This window comes from Nomascus leucogenys, chromosome 4, assembly GCF_006542625.1.
Source record: "Nomascus leucogenys isolate Asia chromosome 4, Asia_NLE_v1, whole genome shotgun sequence".
In the NCBI taxonomy this organism is placed as follows: domain Eukaryota; kingdom Metazoa; phylum Chordata; class Mammalia; order Primates; family Hylobatidae; genus Nomascus; species Nomascus leucogenys.
The window spans coordinates 29,776,892-29,797,970 of record NC_044384.1 but is presented as its reverse complement, the minus strand read 5'-3'; the positions used below and the strand labels follow the sequence as shown (position 1 = coordinate 29,797,970).

Genomic DNA, 21,079 nt, shown 5'->3' with positions numbered 1-21,079 from the left:
TCCAGGTTTGTGCATGCATACATGTGAGCCTCGTCTATTCCATTAGACGAAGCTGAGTGTTCTGTGCTTGTCTCGAATCTCTTGTACTACCTTGTACGGTACCCAACCCCCTACACGGATTTAATCATGGCTTGTTTATCCTGTGTTGGCCTGACATGGGAAGGTGGCCAGGGTAGAAAGAGGACAAAGCTCAAAAAATAAGAGCGCTAACCATTTTTCAAGTTTCTCCTACTGCATACCAGGCGCTGCATATGCATTAGACCATTTATTCTTCTTTCAGCCCTGTCAGCCCCATTTTACGATAAGAAAATGTAGTCACATTTTCAGAGTAGTCACATCAGTCACTCAACTTTTAAGCAGAAGAATTGAATTCTGATTTCCAAAGCAAACACTCTTTCCAAAAGAGGCAGACAGACAGATAGGCAGACAGAGAGGCAGAAGGGCAAACTGATACAGAGCATGGACTCTGGAGCCAGACAGCTGGGGTTCAAAACCTCGGCCCTGCCACTGCCACCTGTGTGACTTTAGGATGCCATGTGCCCTTCCAGTGTCTTCATTGTACAAAAGGGGGATGGTAATACTTGCTGTAGGAGGGCCGCTATATTAGACAAGCTACTCCAGACAAAGCGCCAGCCCCATACCCACACACAAGCCCTCCATGCACACCAGCTGCTGCTGTGTTACCCTATGTCACCCTGCAGGGCAAAACACCAGCACCTTGGGCTAGTGTGTCAGTTCCCTATTGCTGCTGCAACAAGTTACCACCAAGTTATGACTCAAGACAGCATAAATCATTATCTTACAGCTCTGGAGGTCAGGAGTCTGAAGGGGTTGGGCAGGGCTGCATTCTTTCTGGATGCTCTAGGGGAGAGTCCATGTCTTTGTCTTCTCTGGCTTCTCAAGGCTGCCTGCATCCCTCCCACCTCTGATTCTGTCGTCACTTCTCCTCTGACCTTGATCCTCCAGCCTCCCTCTTACAAGGACCCTGTGATTAATCAAGCCCACCTGGCACATCCAGGATACTCTTCCCATCCTACAGTTCTTAATTTAATTGCATCTGCAAAGTCCTTTCGCCATATAAGGTAACACACTCACAGATCCTAGGCTGAGGGTATCTTTAGGGGTCACTGATCTGCCTGCCACAGTTAGTATCTGCTGTGGTCTGAGGACATCTGTGCTCCCTCGGGTCTTCGGCATGTGCCATTCCCCAAGGAAGCCGTGGGCTCTCTCAAAATGCTCCAGTACCCCAGCTCCCAACACCTAGGTAGGGAGCTGCAGACACTGACCTGCTCATCGATCTTCCGCTGCAGCTGGACCACCTTGTTCTCCATGCCCACGTTGAGACGTTTCAGATGCTCTGCTGAGCGGGCCTCAATCCTGAGGGCCTTCAGCTCCCGCCTGGCCTTGAGCATCCGGAAGGCACATTGGATGACAATGGCTGCATCCCGCAGCCGCCGGAAGCGCCTGCGCGCCATCCAGCCCGCACGTGCTTCTGGATGGTGGTGGCCTTGTGCTCCATGAGGACCTGGTGGGAAACAAGCATACATACCTTGTGGGTTTGCGCTGCAGGACAGGAGTGAAGGAAGCATACATCACTGCCCATGGAGGGGAGAGCCCAGGGCAGCCTTGGTTCTAGGAGTTACACAGACAATGTGCCCCCTAAGATCTAAGGCTTTGGTGGTTGTTTTATAACACATTTCAGCGAGGTTCTGCAGCCCACATATCCACGGGAATCAGCTGTCAAACCTCTTTTCAGCTTTGTTTTACTTTTTCGTTTTATGGTTAGGAAACCACAATCTGAAACCTCAAGGTTGTAGGGGTCTAATGATCATCCACTTGCTCTCCACCCATTTATCAGGTGGAGGTCCCCTCCTGGTGGCACTGAGCTGGAAGTGAGATACTTCAGTGAGTGTCCACAGCAGGCTAATGGCTTATAATTACAAACTTGGTGTGTAACTCACTGTTTTTTTTTTTTTTCTACCAAGTTAAAAACCACTCAGGAAATGAAAGCATCATCAGTGTGCTCGCCCTAATGCCTGGTAAAATGTTTGTGGAATAAATGAGTACAAGCAATAGGCTGAGCAATGAACAGTGCCACAGCCATGAGTGACAGAGCTGGGAGCCACATCAGTGCTCACTCTTTGCACATGCTGCCCCTGCTGAGAAACTCCCAAATATCACTGCCCCTTCCATGGGAGCAGCACACCGATGCCACCCATCACCCAAGAACACTCACAGAACCTTCTTCCAACGGCCTGGGTTTCTCTACATATTACACCAGGGTGTGCTCCACCCTGACACATTTTTATTATTATCGATTTAGTGCTTTACTTTTATTATTTAGAAAATCACACCTTCTGTGATCATAGAAGAGACAGATGTTCACTTAATGAAAAATTAAAACCATTTTAGACATTTCCTTCCAATTCGTGTTTCAAGTCAGCTCTGTGCTTCAGATGTGTTGGTGTTACCAGGTTGAACAGATGTGTCCTGATGTGGGGCTCCCGAACCCAAGGGTTTGGCTTCACTGGAACAACACAAACAGCAAGAACCTGGCAGGGAAGAGGTCGGGGTCTCCCTCCTGACCTCACCATGTTGGGCTTCAAGCTCCTGATCCGTTAAGTGGAGGAGTTAGACCTGATGATGCCAATACCACCGCCTGCTCTCAAGTGTGAATGAGCCCTAGGTGGGTCACCTGGCCCTGCTGTTGGCTGGCCTGGGCCCTCAGGCAGGTCCCTGCTTCTCTGAGCAACTCAGGTATCAGAAGGGGTATGAAAACTGCCATGATTGGATGCTGGGTCCCTTCAAAACTCATGTTGAAATCTGATCCCCTATGTTGGAGGTGGAGTCTAACAGGAGATATTTGAGTCATAGAGGCAGATCCCTCATGAACAAATAAATGCCCTTCTTCAAGGGTGATTTCTCATTGTTAGTTCTCATTAGAGCTGCTTGTTAAAAGAGCCACTCTTGTGCTTCCTCTCTCACCATGCGACCTCTGCACACACCATCTTCCGCCTCCCACCATGAGTGGAAGCAGCCTGAGGCCCTCTCCAGAAGCAGATGTTCGATTGTGAACTTTCCGGCCACCAGAATTGTGAGCCAATAAACCTCTTTTCTTCATAAATCACCCAGCCTCAGATATTGTTATAGCAACATTTAATGGACTAAGACAACAGTATGCACACCCTTCCTACCTTGTGGGACTTCAGAAAGGATTTGTGAGAGCAGAGATGTGAAAGGATTTAGAAAAAGTGGGAGTGCTTGACAGAAGTTCATGTTGGCAGTAATCATCTGTGCGCTTAGTTCTGAATCTGCAGCCGTGAGGCCCTCAGAGTGCTACTCACCTGGCGGTAGGTTCTCCGCACAAACATGGCCCGGATGAGGCCTGGATAACATGGCAGCTCTGCGGACCCTCTGGTAGGCCTGGTGGGCCCTCTGCATGCGGTAATGGTTTCTGGAGCACCACAGCCGCTCTGGTCCTCCGCAGGTGCTCAGCCAGCCTGGGGAGCAAGAGGAAAAGGCATGTCAGGGAGACAGTATGACCGCCCTGATGCAGAGGACCCTGAGACATCTGCAAATGCAAACCCCTCCCTCTGTGCCCTACCTGGACACACCCAGGAGAAGCCAACTCTCTTCCACCCCTAACAAATGTAGCAATGCCTTAGGCATTTGACGCTGAGGCTAGAAAAGCAGTGTTAGTTCTTTCCTTATGGTCCCGAAAGGCTTCCCACAAGCTTCAAACTCAGTCAGAGTCTGACCTCCTCTATGATCCTTATCTGAACACTCTTCTACCTCACTGTGCCTGGGCAGTCCTCAACTACTTCACCAGTAGCATTCTACATCGTGTGTTCACATTGCTGCCTGTCCTCTGTACCTCCACAGGCTTGGAGATTCCAGGGGCTGTGTCTCCATCATCCCGGACCCACTGCAGGCACTGGGTAAGTGTTTGCTGAGTGACTAAACCTTCTCAGGCCCAGACCAATCTCTGTTTCCTTTATCTCCTCAACCCTTTCTGCTCGGGATGCACTGAATGTGGCCATTTCTCTCCTCTCTTGCCGTTCTGCCTTCCCATCTCACCTCCTAAATAAAGCCAGTCTAACACTTCCTCCCTTCTGAAGGGTCTTGTTTGCTGCCAGGCCTATAACAAGTGCTCAATTAGAGACTCAGTGTGAAATGCTAAAAAGGACCTTGGAAATCATTCAGCAAAGCCTCAAAGGAGAACGTGACCCACTCAGCCCATGTGTCACCTGTTTACTGAAATGCATGATTCCCTAGTCTAGCTCTCTGTTTGGCCTCCAAACACAAGACTTTGTGGCAATTATTTTCACTTCTCTAAGGAAATTCCTTTCTGGAGAGGGCACTGGACTTGAACCAGGCCTGGGCTCAAACCTAACAACTGAGGGTAGGGTCAGAGGGCAGGCTGTCTTCAGCCTGTCTTGGCTGACACACTCCTGCTGCTGTAGTGGCCTCATCAGCCCAGTGTCAGTGAGGAAGGAACCCTGCAGTAGTTTCTTCTGCTCAGGGTCGAGCTGGGGGCGGGCAGGGAGGCTGATTGGCATCCTGGCTCCACCCCTATGTCAACACTCGTGCTTAGACAAGCCACTCTCTCTCCATCCTGGCTTGTGCAGTAACTCACAAAAGGGACCTCCCAGGACCTTTGCAGCCCTAATCGCCTGACTCTGAGGCATTATGAAATCTGTGGAATAAATATGAGGCCAAGCGCAGGTTAACTGTGCCAGGCTGTATTGGTCTCTTTCCTAAAAGTAGTTTTTTACTTTGAGGTTCAGGCAAAGGGGAAATTGGGAAACAAACTGGGAAACCAGTTGGTTTGTGGCAAAACCAGCTGGTTCTAATGCTGGTAGGATAGAGGGAGCCTGGGGAAACCAGGAGATGTGGAAACTAGACCTACCCCCTGAGGTGAGAAGGGCATTGATTATAGGGGTAGGCCCAGCTGCCGGGGTAAAGCCAAGATGCAGACATGGCCCCAACAGGAACCACTCTCAGCACAGAGGAAGAGAGAAACCAAGTAGCTGAGAAAGGCAGACCCCCATCTTCCCTGCCATGATCTGCTGCCCTGATCTGCCCCAGCCTGGCTCACCTGCGGGCCAGGTGTCCTCGGCAGTACCTCTGCAGGGTTAAGGTAGCCCCCTTCAGCCTGCGATATTTCACCTTCTGCAGCCATCCCCGGACAGTTTTCTGGATCATGATGGTGGCTGTCCGGAACTTGTCAAGCCCGCAGCTTCTCCAGGTAGGCCACCTGGCCTGCTCGGAAGAAGATCTTGGTGCGGCCAACTGGAACTTGTCAGGGTCCTTTACAAGGTAGGGAGGGGATCTGGTTGGTCACTAGTGAGCAGAGAAATAACATGGCCCATACCACCCTTGTTCTTCCAATGCAAAATCCCCTGGCCAGACTTCATGCACCCCTCTCTGTAGATGGACACAAAGTCTTAGCATTTGCTTAACAGACCCCAAGACCCTACTATGGGCCAGACTCTAGAACATGGCAGTGAACAAGACGCCTGACCTCAAAGAACTGACATCATGGTGAGGGCAGACAGACAAGCAAATAAAGATGCTTTCTGTTTTCAGAGAATGGTGAGGATTATGAAGAAAACAAACTGGGGGCTGGTGAGCATGGGATGGGGATGTTCAAAAAGGATGCTCAAGGAAGGCAGCTCTGTGGAGGTGACAGCTGAGCAAAGATCTAAATGAGCTGCAGGAAGGCAACCACAGAAAAGAAGGAAGGAGGAAATTTCCAGGAGAAGGGCAGAGTGGATGCCTATGTCCAGTGGTGCAACTGCTGGGTATATCTGAGGATCAGGAAAGCCAGGATGGCTAGCTGGGGAACTGAAGGTGATTGGTGGGAGGAGCCAATCACAAAAGGCCTTGTAGGTTGCAGCATAAAATTGGGGTGAGAGCCACAGGCAAGCTTTGAGCAAGGGAATGACCTGATCTGATCAACATTTTAAAAAGATTATCCTCAAATGGCCACACAGTTGTATGCATAATTACAGGATGCAAATAACCCCCAAATAAAACTATGAGATTGTTTTGGACCTGTAATTACTGTCTTAATTACATCCATTAGGTTAAAATTAGTTGCCCTTCCCTGGCTCACCCCTGTGGATGAGGAAAGACGACCCAGCAGGGTTCCTGTGGACAAGCCTGGGACAGAGCACTGGGAGAATAACCCATGATGACAGAGCTCTTTGTAAATCAACTGGCCATCTCATTTGCTCACTGGCATGAAGACCATAATGAGAAAGGAAGGAATGAGCCAAGTCCAAGGAAAAATACACACACAACATTGCGTTTCATGTTGGCAAATGGCCCTGAAAAGTGCTGAGTCATCATTCTTCATAGGTTAAGCCCTATTGGGTTACTAGGAGTCGGGTTCCACACACAGGGAAGGCTGTCCTGCCTGAGCTAAGGCTGAGCTGGCGGCACAGCTTCCAGCTTGAGTGTCACTGACTGAGTCCTCGGCCTGGGCCAGGCTGCTCATGAAGCTGGCAAGAGTGGGCTCTGGGCTGGCTCTCCTCCCTGTGTCTGCTCAGAGCCATGCACCCACTGGGACTTCAGCTCATGCTGAGAGGAACAGGGGCTGGATGGGGCTTGGGAGCTTTGAGGCAGCCACGGCCCTGCTTTGATCTCTGCCCTGCTGGGGGAGGCTCCATGGCTCAGCCAGGAGGGGCCAGGAAGCCAAAGCAGGGTAGCTAAGCCCCCGAGTTGGGGGACAAGCCTGGGTCCTCCAGCTTAAGCAGAGCCAGAGGCTGGGGGCTGCCTACCACATCCAAGCAACAACAGTACCTGCGCTTCATTCCCTATTCTGGAAAAAAAAAACAGGAAGGGATGATATGCTCTGCAAGGCCACTTTTTCTGAACAAGGATTTCTCTGAGGGTTTCACCTGCTCTACTGAGACACCCATCAGCCTCATCTCCACTGTCCTCACCCTGTGTGTCTCCAGAACATCTCCCACCCAGATCTGCTTCCTCTAACCCTTAGAACTGACTGTTCACTGATCAATCAACCATCTTTGAGAAACTTTCTCTAAGAGTCAGACTGCAGGGGCTGAAAGCAACCTTAGAAATCCATTCCAAGCCACTCCTTTTACTTCACAGATGATAAAACTGAAGCCTAGAGTAGTGAAGTGACTTGCTCAAGGTGACTTGAGCAAATATCAAACGATAACCCCAGATCTGGGTCTCCCAGGCCCCAAGTCTCCAACTGCAGCATCCCCTTTCGTGACACTGTCTCCTCTACACAGCGCTCACACACAGCCTTGTGCTCCATGGGCTCCCTGTAGATGTTTGTTAATACACTCCTTCGCCACTGTGATGAAGGTTCAGGCTTGCACGACAGCCAGTCTCCATGATGTGGTCCTCTACAGTTATGGCCATCGTCACATTAGACTATTATTAATTCTGGAGGGCAGGGTCATATAATGCACTCTTTTTATAACCCTCACACTAACCCCTCTAGATTAGAGTACAAAGAATTTCAGTAAGTATCTGTGGAGTTAAAGATAAACAAATTCAGGTTAAGAATGATAGGGGCTATTCCTAAAATCCTTGCAGGGAAGAGGCTGCCAGAATCTACTCTTCTCCCCTAAACAACCACAACAATTTATTAAAACCTCACTGACAGCCTAATGAAGCAGCCCCCAGCAGCAGGCTGCGCCTCCAAGAAGGTGGTCTTTAAGTGCCTGGTGCCTGTCCTGTAGGCCACCTTTGTCCCCACTTCTCTCCTCATCGTTCTGTTCTAAAACGTACTTAGCACTTGCTCGGGACAGGGTGGGGAACTGGCATGTGCCCCTCTAAGCTAATGTGCAGCTCTGTCGAGTCCTAGTTTCTCGATACAAAGTCCCAGGTCACTCAGCATGAGAAGTATGGGTGTCCAGATGCAGCCAAAGAAGTGGAGAAAAATAAAAAGCAGGAAATAGAAGGCCCCAGGGAAATCTTAGCACTAGTGTTTCTCTTCAGTCTCCAGGAAGGATAACTGTGCTCAGCGACATTACTCAATCAGACTGGATCAGAGGGCAATGTAGTTTAGACAGTGGGAGTTAGAATCAGTCCACCTAAGCAGCCTTGGGCAATTTATATCAGCTTTCTGTGCCTCAGTTTCCTCAGCTGTAAAATAAGGGTGATTTCTGTATATTCCTCATAGGATGAGCCATTACTGGCAGGTTCTAGTCATGAGCAGCTCTTGGCTGGTTCCCATGCAGCCAGCTGCACGAACTCATGTATTCCTGTGACAACCAGGAATTGTGCTAGGAACACAGCCACAATAGGACCCTTGTCATTTATGTGTTCACAGTCTGGTAAAATGACAAGCCCTCAATTACAACATAAGGGGATGAACACAATAAAGGAAGGGAGGAGGTGAGTGCTGCTGGCCCATAGAAGATGGAGTAGCTAACAACATCTGGGAGGCTAGGAGGTATTTCAGAGCTCAGTTTGGAAGAATACCACTTTGTCAGGAAGGCAAAAGAGGGGAAAAAGCATTGCAGGCAGAGGAAACAGCATGTATTCATATACTTTTCCTTTAGGCAAGTCACTTGTTCTTTCATTCGTTCCATAAATATTAGGTAGGTTCCCCCTGTGTATTAGGCTCAGAGCTCATAACTAAGGAGGTGGTGTAAACTTGAAGACACTGTCCTCTACGAAAAAGGACACACACATCTGGAACATAGGTCAGCATGCTATGGGCTCTAAGAGTGACATGAAGTGCCACATGCTAGACCAGGGGAAGCAGGAGGGAGAAGCTGCACTGAAGCCTAGCACTGAGAAGCAGGCAGGCTCCCCGTCAGTGGAGAGAAGAGGCAGCTGTGCCAGGAAAGGCCCAGTGTCCTGAGAACATCACAGCAGCAGCCCCAGGCAGTGGCATGTGGTCCCATTAACTGGAGGAGAGCCCAGTGTGGGGGCCGACTCAGCCAGTCTGATCTGGGTCCCCTCCAGAGTTTCCTCTTTGGGAATCAGAGGTCTTCGTAGTAATCTTGGAGAAATCCAGCGAAGGAATAGAAGAGGGAAACTATGATCCTAGACAAATGAGAAGGCAGCCACATGGCAGAGTGGGCTACTCACAGGCCCTGAAATCAGCTGACCTTTAACAGAGATTTTTCTTGTCCATAAAAAGTAAGATGTTAAAATGTGGACACTGATAGGTGGACCACAGCAAAAACCTCAATCAACCGGAGTCCAGCTAACTATAGCCCTTGATTAACCAGCCTGTTACCCCCTTACCCTGTTAAAAAAAAAAAAAAAAAAAAAAGATGGCATGGCAAGGTGGGCTAGTATTTAGGCTCTCTTTTAAAAAGGCAAATTTTAAGCTATGCATACATTTACTATAATATTCTGCACTGTCTATAGCTAGACTTGAGCAGCTAAGATGATGCTCAGAAGATGGCTGCAACACATTTACAAAATAAAACACGACCTTAGATCCTGATCATCTGGCAATGAGCTACTCCAGATGAACAGATTTTCTGAACAGAAAACTTGAAAAATTAAAATTTCTGAGGTAATTGTTTTTATTACCTTGTTCAAGTGATTTTTGATATAATTTAACCTTTATCGAGCCATTAATGATCATACTCTGCTGTAATCCCTGAAATGTCTGGCACCATGGAAATGTTTAAGGATTTGCCCCTCACAAAAGGCCCCAGTAGCTCTGCTTCTATAGTTCTCCAGTCTCAGCTGTCAGGTGTGAGTTCAAATTGTTTCAATTAAAACATAAAATCTATTGCCTTACTTAAAACAAGTATCTGGGGGAGGGCCTAAGGCTGGTGATGCAACCAGCTAGATGCAGCAGCTACCTTCCCCTCTGCTAGCTTCAGGGCTAGGCCTGGGCTCCACATCAGAGCCCTTACCCAGGTGTACCAGATGGGCCGTGCTATGTAGCCCCTGAGAACTGGAGAAGCCAGAGATCCTGAGCCGGCAGCTTGCAGTTAGGAGTAGCCTCATCATAAACTCAAGCAAGCTGTACAAAGAATTCTGTTGGGGTTCAGTCAGGCTGGTGGGAAAAATGTTAGAGATAGTTATAGAAATAGAAGCAAATCTTCCTGGAAGGCCTAGAAGTTAGAATAGCTTTGGTAACAGATCTGGCTGAAGGTGGCCTGATCCCTTTACCTTTAGATAAACAAATTAAAATAGTAATAAAGAAAAGCAGAGTAGTTTACCTAGCTAGCTTGTTTACTCATTAATCTTAAGACTAACCTTTGATGTACCTTGGTTGTGTAAGTGCTTTTTTATTCAGGAAGTCTACAATGTCAATTACCCTCTAGTGGTGTTGACTCAAGCTTTTGTTAATTAATCTTACTGAATAAATGCAAGTCTGACTAGCTGATCAGGGCCCACTGGCAACTGTTTACAGGACTCAGCAGAGAGCCTGTAAGTGGCTCAGACCCTCAGCTGGACTGGCAGAGCAGAATATCTGTGTGTCAGTGTACTTTATTCATCCGTCGCTGGGTCAGGGGTCTACAAGGGACAGACTCCCTGCAGCTGGTGCCCTCGAGAGGAGTACTACCACAGAATTCCATTTTCTATGCCTGCTGAGCTGTGAAAAAGGTTAGGAAGTGCTCTAGTTAGGTGAACAGGTGCTTTTTTTTTCTAGTCACTGATGTAGGAAAATGGATTAATATCCCAGAAATAGATTCAGTAAGAAGGATGAAGACCAAAAAAAAAAAAAATGTAGATAACAATGCCACCCCTTCAATCTTTAGGGGCCCTGGTCAGGCCTCTCCTGCAGCTGGGCTGTGTGGCTCACCTTGATGAGGTTCTCGAGGACAGACCTGCAGATGGCCTTTTTGTCTGTGTTGGCGAGCTCTCTCTTCTTGACCAGCACCCGATACCGGTTGAAAAAGTCATGGTAGGCCCACCTGGAGGGAAAGCAAAGGGGTGTCAGGTGACACATCCTGCCTCTTGGCCACACAAAAGCCATGAGTGACCTCAGACAGTTCCCCATGGGGTAAACACTGTGGCACAAAGTCATTCTCAGAGCAGCAGAACAGTCCCAAGGGAGTTTTGTCCTCCCCAGGGCCCTCCAAGAATTTCAGTGTGAAGGTGATTCTTGGAATTGTGGCTGGAGGGCTGGAAAAAAGGTGAGTTTTGAAGATACTTTTTAGAGGACTAATCAGGAAGTTTATGCCTGATATGGTTTGGCTGTGTCCCCACCCAAATCTCATTGTGAATTGTACCTCCCATAATTCTCATGTGTTGAGGGAGATACCCAGTGGGAGATAACTGAATCATGGGTGTGGTTTCCCCCATACTGTTCTGGTGGTAGTGAATAAGTCTCATGAGATCTGGTGGTTTTACAAGGGGTTTCCCCTTTCATTTGGTTCTCATTCTCTTGCCTGCCGCCATGTAAGATGTTCCTTTGCTCTTCCTTTGTCTGCCGCCATGATTGTGAGTCCTCTCCAGCCATGTGGAACTGTGAGTCCATTAAAGCTCCTTTTCTTTATAAATTACCCAGTCTCGATAATGTCTTTATTAGCAGCATGAGAACAGTCTAATATACTGCCCAAGCATGCAGTGCTCCACTCCTCAGAAGCAGGAGCCTTACCTGGAGCACAGCTTTATTTTCAAATGTTGGTTTTCTTATAGAATACTGCTCATTGTAAACAGCTTTTTAAATGCAGAAATATGTACATTAACAAATAACAAGTGGCTGTATCCTAACCCCTGGAGAGATAACATGGTTTATGTTTTAATCAGTATAGAAGGAACCATTTTTCTCCCCAAAGTAGATTTTGCTTGTGATTTTTTTCTGATTATTAGAGTAATACAGGCCCACTGTAAAGAAAATGTCCAGCAATTCACATAATTAAGAGCATTTACAACACCCCTACCTATGTAGGTGAGTGCTGTTTTGGTCTGTGTGGGAGGGGAATCTTTAAAGAAAGCCTTAAGTTTTCCCCTTGGCCTCTGAAATGATCTCTACTTAAACAAATGCAGTCTTTCCGATGAGCAAATCTGCTATTTCCAGGTAGGGTCTGTCCCTTTCTCATTAAGGTGGTCTCGATTCATACATATGCTCATTCTCCTGAAACTGATTCTTCTTTCAATTTTTGGGAGGTATTCAACAACTTCTTCATATAGTCATGTAGTGACTCAGCACAATCCCTACTCTAAGGAGACTTCGAATTTTCACTCTACATCCCTCTGAAGGTCAGTCCAGCCTATCCCCACTTTCTCTGTGTCCTCAGTGGAGGTGTACAGGCAGCCCCCCACCCACTCTCTTCTTCCGAGGCATGTGCTGTCCATACCCCTCACGTGGAAGTAATTTATATAACTGTCCAACTACCTGATATGGACAGGAGACAGGGAAATACTGGACAGAAGAGGACGGTTCCCTGGCAAAGGCCCTACCCTCAAGCCTGGATACCCGTGGCCCTAAATGAGGATGGGCATTCCTGTTTTTGCGACCAAAAGTTGCCTTTTGGCTCACCACACCCCCTATCCTATACCCATATAAACTCCAAACCCCAGGCTCCAAAGGCAGATAAGGAGACAAAGAGACAAGCAGATCAATGGCAGAACAGCACGACAGAAAGAGAGAAGAGAAAGAGCATCTGAACACTGACAGGAGTTCACCTGGGGGTGGTGGGAGAGGAGTTCAGCCACTGGATGGCGAAACTCCAGGGAAGATCATCTTCCCACTCTATCCCCCGCTTCCAGCTCCCCATCCATCTCGCTACGAGCCACCTCCACCACTCAATAACCACCCCCCAGCAACCATCCTTCAAGTCCATGTGTGACCCGATTCTTCCAGGACCCTGGACAAGAGCCCGGGTACCAAGTGGGCACTGAGCTGGTTAACACTTAAGCCATCCACTGATGGCAGAGCTAAAACAGCACTGTGACATTGGGGCTTCAGGAGTCGCAGGCTCCCACCCCTAGATGCTGCTGTGGGGCTAGAGCCCTAAAGGGCTTGCCCCGGTTTCTGCACCTGCCCTTCTGCCTGCTCCCCATTCCATAAGGGGTTTGAGCTTACAGCAGCAAACAGAGAGCCACACCCCCGTAGCACACCCTGTGAAGGGGGGCCAGGGAACTCTCCCATCTCATACTCAGGTAAACTCACTATTTTGAGATATTAAAAGAGAGTAAGTGGATTGTACCCCTTCTCCTGGAGCACTTCTGCCTTTTAAGAGGGCCCTTTAAAAATGTTGCCCAAAGAAACAAGGTAAAAGTTTGGCCAGGTGTGGTGGCTCACACCTGTAATCCCAGCACTTTGGGAGACTGAGGTGGGTGGATCACTTGAGGTCAGGAGTTCAAGACCAGCCTGGCCAACATAGTGAAACCCTGTCTCTACTAAAAGTACAAAAATTAGCTGGGCATGGTGGTGGATGCCTGTAGTCCCAGCTACTCAGGAGGCTGAGGCAGGAGAATCACTTGAACCCAGGAGGTGGAGGCTGCAGTGAGCCGAGATCATGCCACTGCACTCCAGCCTGCGTGACAGAGACTTTGTCTCAAAAAAAGAAAAAGAAACAAGTACTGTGGAGTATCACATACAGCTTTGGATTCAGCTGCAGCATGGTGGGCAGTAGGGGCACACCGTGCTCCGGAGCAGGTTCTCTTAGAGCTCTAGATCTTCCAGCATTGCGGCCCTTGGGTTCCTAGGAGGCCTTGTCCCTCCCAGCAGCCTGGGATGAGAAGGAAAATGGAGGCTGAGCTCCTTGTCTTCCCCCTCCTCATTGCTCCTTTGCAAACACCTTTCTTGGTCTGGTGGAAGATGTCTAACACAGCCATGGGTCTCAGAGAAGGGGTGAGTATAAGAGCAAATAATAAAATGACATCTCTCCCTTTTCCTTTTTTTTCTCTATGTAAAATGGCTCCTTACCATTATAAAATTAAGTTTGAGCTATAACTCACATACTGTAAAATATAGCCCTTTGGAGTGTACAATAATTGTTAGTATATTTGCAAAGTTGGGCAACTATCACACCCTATTCTGCCCTATTCTCCCCTCTTCACAGATCCTGGCAACCACTAACCTACTTTGTCTCTATGCCCGTTCCCTCTTTAATTGGTCCCATCTGTCACGCACGTAGTGGCACAAGGGAACAAGAGCCCGTATTCTGCTCAGAGCTCATGAGTCTTTACAAGGCCCTGCTCATCAGGTCCATGTGGATACCCTTCAGAAGGAAGGGTGCAGGGCACTTAGAGCACTGAGGCCTCTGCCTTATGGCCTGGGAAAGGGCTGCTCTGCCCTTTGCTCACCGAGCAGAAACTATTTCCTGTCCCTCTAGTAGTGGAAAGACTGTGAACCAAACCCATTGAGTCACTGATTAACAGGAGGCTTTAAAAATGGAAACATTTAAGTTTATTTGCCTAGCTATATGCTGTTTTAATTATTTTATCATGTACAGCAAATATCCAGAACACTCCTAAACCCTGACCCATACTTGAACAACTTAATGCAGGAAGCCTGGGGAAAAGAGAGCCAGAGCCGACAAACTGCCCATCCGATGTGCGTTTTAACACATGCCAGCATGGCTGAATTTCTCCCAGGCTCTTCCTGTCTTGGCCCCCAAGTTTTAAATATAGACACTTCTCTTGGGGTAAGATGGATTTGGGTAAGAATCAGGTGGAAGAAACCATATGAAAAAGGGCCTCACAGAGTCCGAGTCCCCTTGGTCCCTGCGCTCGCCATCCATCTTTGACTCTTTCGGCTTTGCTGACCCACCCGCTCAGGTGCAGGCTCCCCTTTTAAAGCTGCCCTGCCCTTTCCTTCCATGTGTCTGAGGGCATTGCCCATATTATGCACCATGGTTATTTGAGTACACACTTGTTTTAGTTCTCCTTAAGAGTTTGCAATTTCACTGGGGAAATAATTAAAGCATCATTTAGCTGGGCTAAAAACCTTAAATGCTTCTAATTTGAAAACCTCTTACTGCTGACAGATCCATAACTCAAGGAAATTACTAGAGTGAGAAGCTGTGGCTGCAAAGACATCAAGGCCAGTACAGGACGAGCCTGGAGAACAGAAGGACAGAAGCCTGGCTCTGATGCCAGCCAGCAGAGTGACTGGGGCCAGTCCCAGCCTAGATGCCTTCCCTCCCCTACCTGTACAGTGGAGAGAACATCACCCACCTCATACAAGCACCACAGGGCTTTAGTAGCCAGGGAGTTCAGGAGATGGGGCGTATGGAGAGCTCCAAAGCTTCCAAAGACCAGAATTATCTTGTTTCCTGCCTAAGCCACTCCCTTCCCCTTTTCTTACAAAGGTGTCCTTCACGCACAGCTGTACCACAGACAAAGCGTGCAGAGAAGCTGAGGGGAAAGGAGATGCCAGCTCCTGTGTGAAGGCAAACTGTCCACTGAGAAGCACCACTATCGCTTTGTGGCCATGAGGGTGGGGACACCCTCAGGAGGGACCAAGAGAGGTTGGTACCCACTATGGGGTCTGTGCATAAGGGCTGTAAATATGTCACTCCCCGAAGGACCCGGCATCAAATGTGAATTCTCCTTTCTGTGGATTTCTGTGAGAAAACCCTCAGAGATAAAACTCTCACAAGAAAGGCTCCCTCACCTTTAAGAGGAAAATCTTCAAAGTAAAGCTCAAGAGAACTTGTGATTCTTTTTCCAAAAATAGAACTTTTCAAAGGGACTTTCTGATTTGGTGGGGACCTTTGGGTGTGTGTTCACTGCAATCACCTAAAGCTGGAACAGCCCACTCATGAAGACCACGGGCTGTCCAGGGTTTCTTGAGGCTGCCATGATGGAATCTCCCCCTCTCACAGCATTTCAGCTATTCCCGAGTCCACTGTGGGACAGAGAGCATTCCACCTCGTGTTGTGGATATGTTCGTGCAGAGGCAGCTCCTCTCCTTCAAGTCTCTCTCTGATCCACGTTTAACCCTTATAGCACCTATTGTTATGGTGTCTTTATATTCAGTTGCAATTACAGTTTTAAAAATGGGTATTCTCCTGACCATTCAACACGTTAAACCTTTTCTACCAGTGTTTCTCACAGAGGGTGCTACTGGCTTTGGGGCAGCACCCTTGGGTATGGGACAGTCCTAACACCACGCAGCACCTTTGGATCATTATCCCCGACCCCATTCACTGAGACATCAAAAATGCTCCCAAATGTTTGTAAAACATTTAATCCAGAACACGGTTTGTAAAACGTTTACTCCAGAAGAACAGGACACCTTCTCGACTTCCATCGCCTCCACAGCACGACCCCCACCCTCATCAGATGGCCATGGAGACGGCTTTCCCCACTCAGTGTGGCTCTGTGGCTCACTGGCCAGGAGGCGTCTTTTAACCCAGTCACCCAATCCTGGCTTGGCTGCTCTTCCATTCCATTCCATATTAATGGTGGGAGAAGAGCCCTCATCCCAAGTCTAGTGACTCCAGGAACATAATTCTTACTCAGCCCTGCTCTCCCTGGATTCTGACTTGCTTGTCAGGGGCCTGGCTGAGCATTCTGGACTTCAGTGGCATGCTTCCTCCAGAATCAAGGCCTTCTTCACCTGGAGCACCTCTAGCTTGCTGGGGAGCAGGCGCCCTGACAGGGTCAAGGAGTCACAACAGGGTGTATGGGAGAAGCTCAGGACCTGTGACTGCTTCCTGGTAGGAAGAGGGAGAGATCAGAGACAGTAACAAAGGCCAATATGGGATGAGCCAGGACAGGCATTCAGCAGAACCCACCAGTCTGGAAAGATGTTTCCTTGTAATGAGCTCCTCAGGCTCAAGGCAGGGAGTGGTAACACGGCTGCTAAGAATGATGCAGGAAGCACAGTAGCTTTGGGATGTTGTTTGGCTAACGGAGCTCCCATATAGAGCCTAACACCGGATTTAACCATCTGCACGTGCAAATATTCTGCAGAACTAAATGCCTGCTTGCAAGGGCCCCAATGGACCAATGTGGACAGATGGTATGTAGCTGCAGAGTTACAGCACTTTGTGCTGCTTCTCCCTCGGGCATGTTTCCTCATGAGGGGACTGGCTGGATCAGACAAACCCTAGAGTCCCTCCAGTAAGACCATGGCATAAGGCTCTAAGTCACACAACTTCTGTGACATCAGTCCACAAAAAGAATCCCTAAAGATGTCCTGATGGGTAACCTAAGTTTCACTTAGAAAATGGTAAAGAATCCCTCAGGGCTCTTCCGGTCAGAATTAGGTGGGTCAACCCATCCTTTTAGGTACTCCACTATACCATCATGGAACCTAGATGGAGGATTCCTGGTCACATGGAGGTGGAATGCAAGAGGTATGCTTCTTTTCTAGTTAAACAGCCTTACAGGAACCTATGAGCCTCAGTGGGACTTTGTTCCCTACAAGGTCTCACATGGAAACCAACAGCAATTTGTGGGGCAGAATTGTTTGGCCATGCTGTGAGGCATACCTACCAGGACCAACAGGCTCTCTCTGGATATTGAGACATGGATAATCTTCGTTATGCCACCAAGCAACATACACTTCTTTTCCTTTTTGAAGGAACAAATCAGCAGAGAAATAGATGATGCTGGATACAAGAGTTTCCCTTGGAAGTGTACTAAGGATGGACAAAATTTCTAAAGGGACATAAGAGGCCAAAATCAGAGAAGAGAGGGACACCTTTTCAAAGGCTCACAGGAACAGGCATCCTTAACCTGTGGACATGCAGTATGGTGGCTCTACCCTTTTCTATCTGGAGGACTTGATCTGATTACTTAACTTTTCTCAGGTATATTTCTTTATCCCTTAAATGAAGTTGTCACTGTCTACCTTGCCTTTCTCAATGATCAATGTGATCCTTTCAACAAATGGTCCTGGGACAAATGGATAAATGCATACAAAAGAATGAGAATGGGCTTTTACTTCACTTCTTACACATAAATTAACTCAAAATGGATCAAAGTCCTAAAACAGTAAAACTCTTGGAAGAAAACATAGATGTTAGTCTTTGTGACCTTGGGTTAGGCAATGCACAACTTAATGCAATGACACCTAATGCACAACCAAAGAAATAAACAGATTTCTTCAAAATTAAAAGCTTTTGTGCTTCAAAGAACGCTATTAAGGAATTGAAAAGATGGTTCACAGAATGGAAGAAAATATTTGCAAGTCGTATGTCTTATAAGGTTCTCATATTCTTAATATATAAAAAGAACTCCTATAACTCAACAAGTAATCCAATAAAAAAAAATGGGCAAAGGAGATCAATAGACATTTCTCCAAAGAAGATGTACAAATGGCCAAGCACATGAAAGATGCTCAACATCATTAGTCATCAGGAAAACGCCAATCAAAATCACAAGATACCTCTTCACACCCCCCAGAATGGCTATAATGAAAAGGACAGACAAGAACAAATGTTGATGAGAATGCACAGAAACGGGAACCCTCATGCACAGTGCTGGTGAGAATGCAAAATGGTACAGCCACTGTGGAAAACAATATGGAAGATCCTCAGAAGAGGAGAGCGTTACCATATGACACAACAATTCCACTCCAAGGTATATCCTCAAGAGAAAAAATGTGTCTACACAAAAACATGTACACAAGTGTTCATAGCAGCATTCTTACTTCCCCAAAAGTAGAAACAACCAAACATCCATCCACTGATGAACAGATAATATAAAATATGCTGCATCTATCTGATGAAATAATATTCAGCAATATAAAGGAATAAACTACCGATGGATGCTGCGCATGGATACATCTTGAAAACAGCCCTGAGAAAAAACAGCCAGACACAAAAGGACACATATTATATGATTCCATTTATATGAAAAATCCAAACTGGGCAAATCTATAGAAATAGAAAGTAGGTTAGCGCTTGCCAGGGGCTGGGAGCAGGGACTATTAATGGGCACAGGGTTTCCTTCTGGGGTGATAAAAACATTCTGAAATTAGACAGTGGTGAAGGTTGTATAACTCTGTATATAATGAAAATAACTGAAATTGCATACTTTAAAGGGGTGAATTTTATAGTAGAAAAATTATATCTAAATTTTGAAAAGATAACATGATGAAAACATAAGAGGTTTGTGGGTGGCCTTTATAAAGTAATACATACGATTTTTCAGCTCTGAAACTCACGGAGGGGTTCCTAGTGCAAAGATTGTCAGGTGCTCACCCAGCACTCACACCATCAGAAACACTCCATGTTTGCCTTTCCCTTTATGCCCCAACTATGTCCTGGGCCTCCTAGGGGAACACAGGCTCAGCCCCATTAGTGGCCCTAGATCTGAAGCCTGAAGAACTTTGTTGCAGAGGGAAGGAAACACAATTCCTCCCCACTGGCTCCGAGTTGGAGCTGAGACACAAAGCGAGGACACAGGAAAACACAATCCATCCTAACACTGCCTGGATGTGACGAAGTGGCTTGTAGTTTACCCAGGGGCCAACACATGCCTTCAGGGTAATAATTTTAAGGCAGGATGCATTTTTATTTTTATTTTTTTATTTATTTATTTTTATTATACTTTAGGGTTTTAGGGTACATGTGCACAACGTGCAGGTTTGTTACATATGTATCCATGTGCCATGTTGATTTCCTGCACCCATTAACTCGTCATTTAGCATTAGGTGTATCTCCTAATGCTGTCCCTCCCCCCTCCCCCCACCCCACAACAGTCCCCGGAGTGTGATGTTCCCCTTCCTGTGTCCATGAGTTCTCATTGTTCAATTCCCACCTATGAGTGAGAACATGCGGTGTTTGGTTTTTTGTCCTTGCGATAGTTTACTGAGAATGATGTTTTCCAGTTTCATCCATGTCCCTACAAAGGACACGAACTCATCATTTTTTATGGCTGCATAGTATTCCATGGTGTATATGTGCCACATTTTCTTAATCCAGTCTATCGTTGTTGGACATTTGGGTTGGTTCCAACTCTTTGCTATTGTGAATAGTGCCGCAATAAACATACGTGTGCATGTGTCTTTATAGCAGCATGATTTATAGTCCTTTGGGTATATACCCAGTAATGGGATGGCTGGGTCAAATGGTATTTCTAGTTCGAGATCCCTGAGGAATCGCCACACTGACTTCCACAATGGTTGAACTAGTTTACAGTCCCACCAACAGTGTAAAAGTGTTCCTATTTCTCCACATCCTCTCCAGCACCTGTTGTTTCCTGATTTTTTAATGATGGCCATTCTAACTGGTGTGAGATGGTATCTCACTGTGGTTTTGATTTGCATTTCTCTGATGGCCAGTGATGATGAGCATTTCTTCATGTGTTTTCTGGCTGCATAAATGTCTTCTTTTGAGAAGTGTCTGTTCATGTCCTCTGCCCACTTTTTGATGGGGTTGTTTGTTTTTTTCTTGTAAATTTGTTTGAGTTCATTATAGATTCTGGATATTAGCCCTTTGTCAGATGACTAGGTTGCAAAAATTTTCTCCCATTCTGTAGGTTGCCTGTTCATTCTGATGATAGTTTCTTTTGCTGTGCAGAAGCTCTTTAGTTTAATGAGATCCCATTTGTCGATTTTGGCTTTTGTTGCCATTGCTTTTGGTGTTTTAGACATGAAGTCCTTGCCCACGCCTATGTCCTGAATGGTATTGCCTAGGTTTTCTTGTAGGATTTTAATGGTTTTAGGTCTAACATATAAGTCTTTAATCCATCTTGAATTAATTTTTGTATAAGGTGTAAGGAAGGGATCCAGTTGCAGCTTTCTACATATGGCTAGCCAGTTTTCCCAGCACCATTTATTAAATAGGGAATCCTTTCCCCATTTCTTGTTTTTGTCAGGTTTGTCAAAGATCAGATAGTTGTAGCTATGTGGCATCATTTCTGAGGACTCTGTTCTGTTCCATTGATCTATGTCTCTGTTGTGGTACCAGTACCATGCTGTTTTGGTTACTGTAGCCTTGTAGTATAGTTTAAAGTCAGGTAGCGTGATGCCTCCAGCTTTGTTCTTTTGGCTTAGGATTGACTTGGCGATGCGGGCTCTTTTTTGGTTCCATATGAACTTTAAAGTAGTTTTTTCCAATTCTGTGAAGAAAGTCATTGGTAGCTTGATGGGGATGGCATTGAATCTATAAATTACCTTGGGCAGTATGGCCATTTTCACGATATTGATTCTTCCAACCCATGAGCATGGAATGTTCTTCCATTTGTTTGTATCCTCTTTTATTTCATT

General features: G+C 46.8%; 1 protein-coding gene across 1 annotated transcript in view; it reads right to left on the bottom strand.

Annotated features, from left to right (window-relative positions):
• MYO5B (myosin VB) overlaps nucleotides 1–21,079 on the bottom strand; it is a 403,095-nt gene that overhangs the window by 106,038 nt on the left and 275,978 nt on the right. The window contains exon 18 of the mRNA XM_030810458.1: nucleotides 10,763–10,874. Coding sequence (XP_030666318.1) covers nucleotides 10,763–10,874 — 112 coding nt within the window. The remainder of the gene's footprint in view (nucleotides 1–10,762; nucleotides 10,875–21,079) is intronic.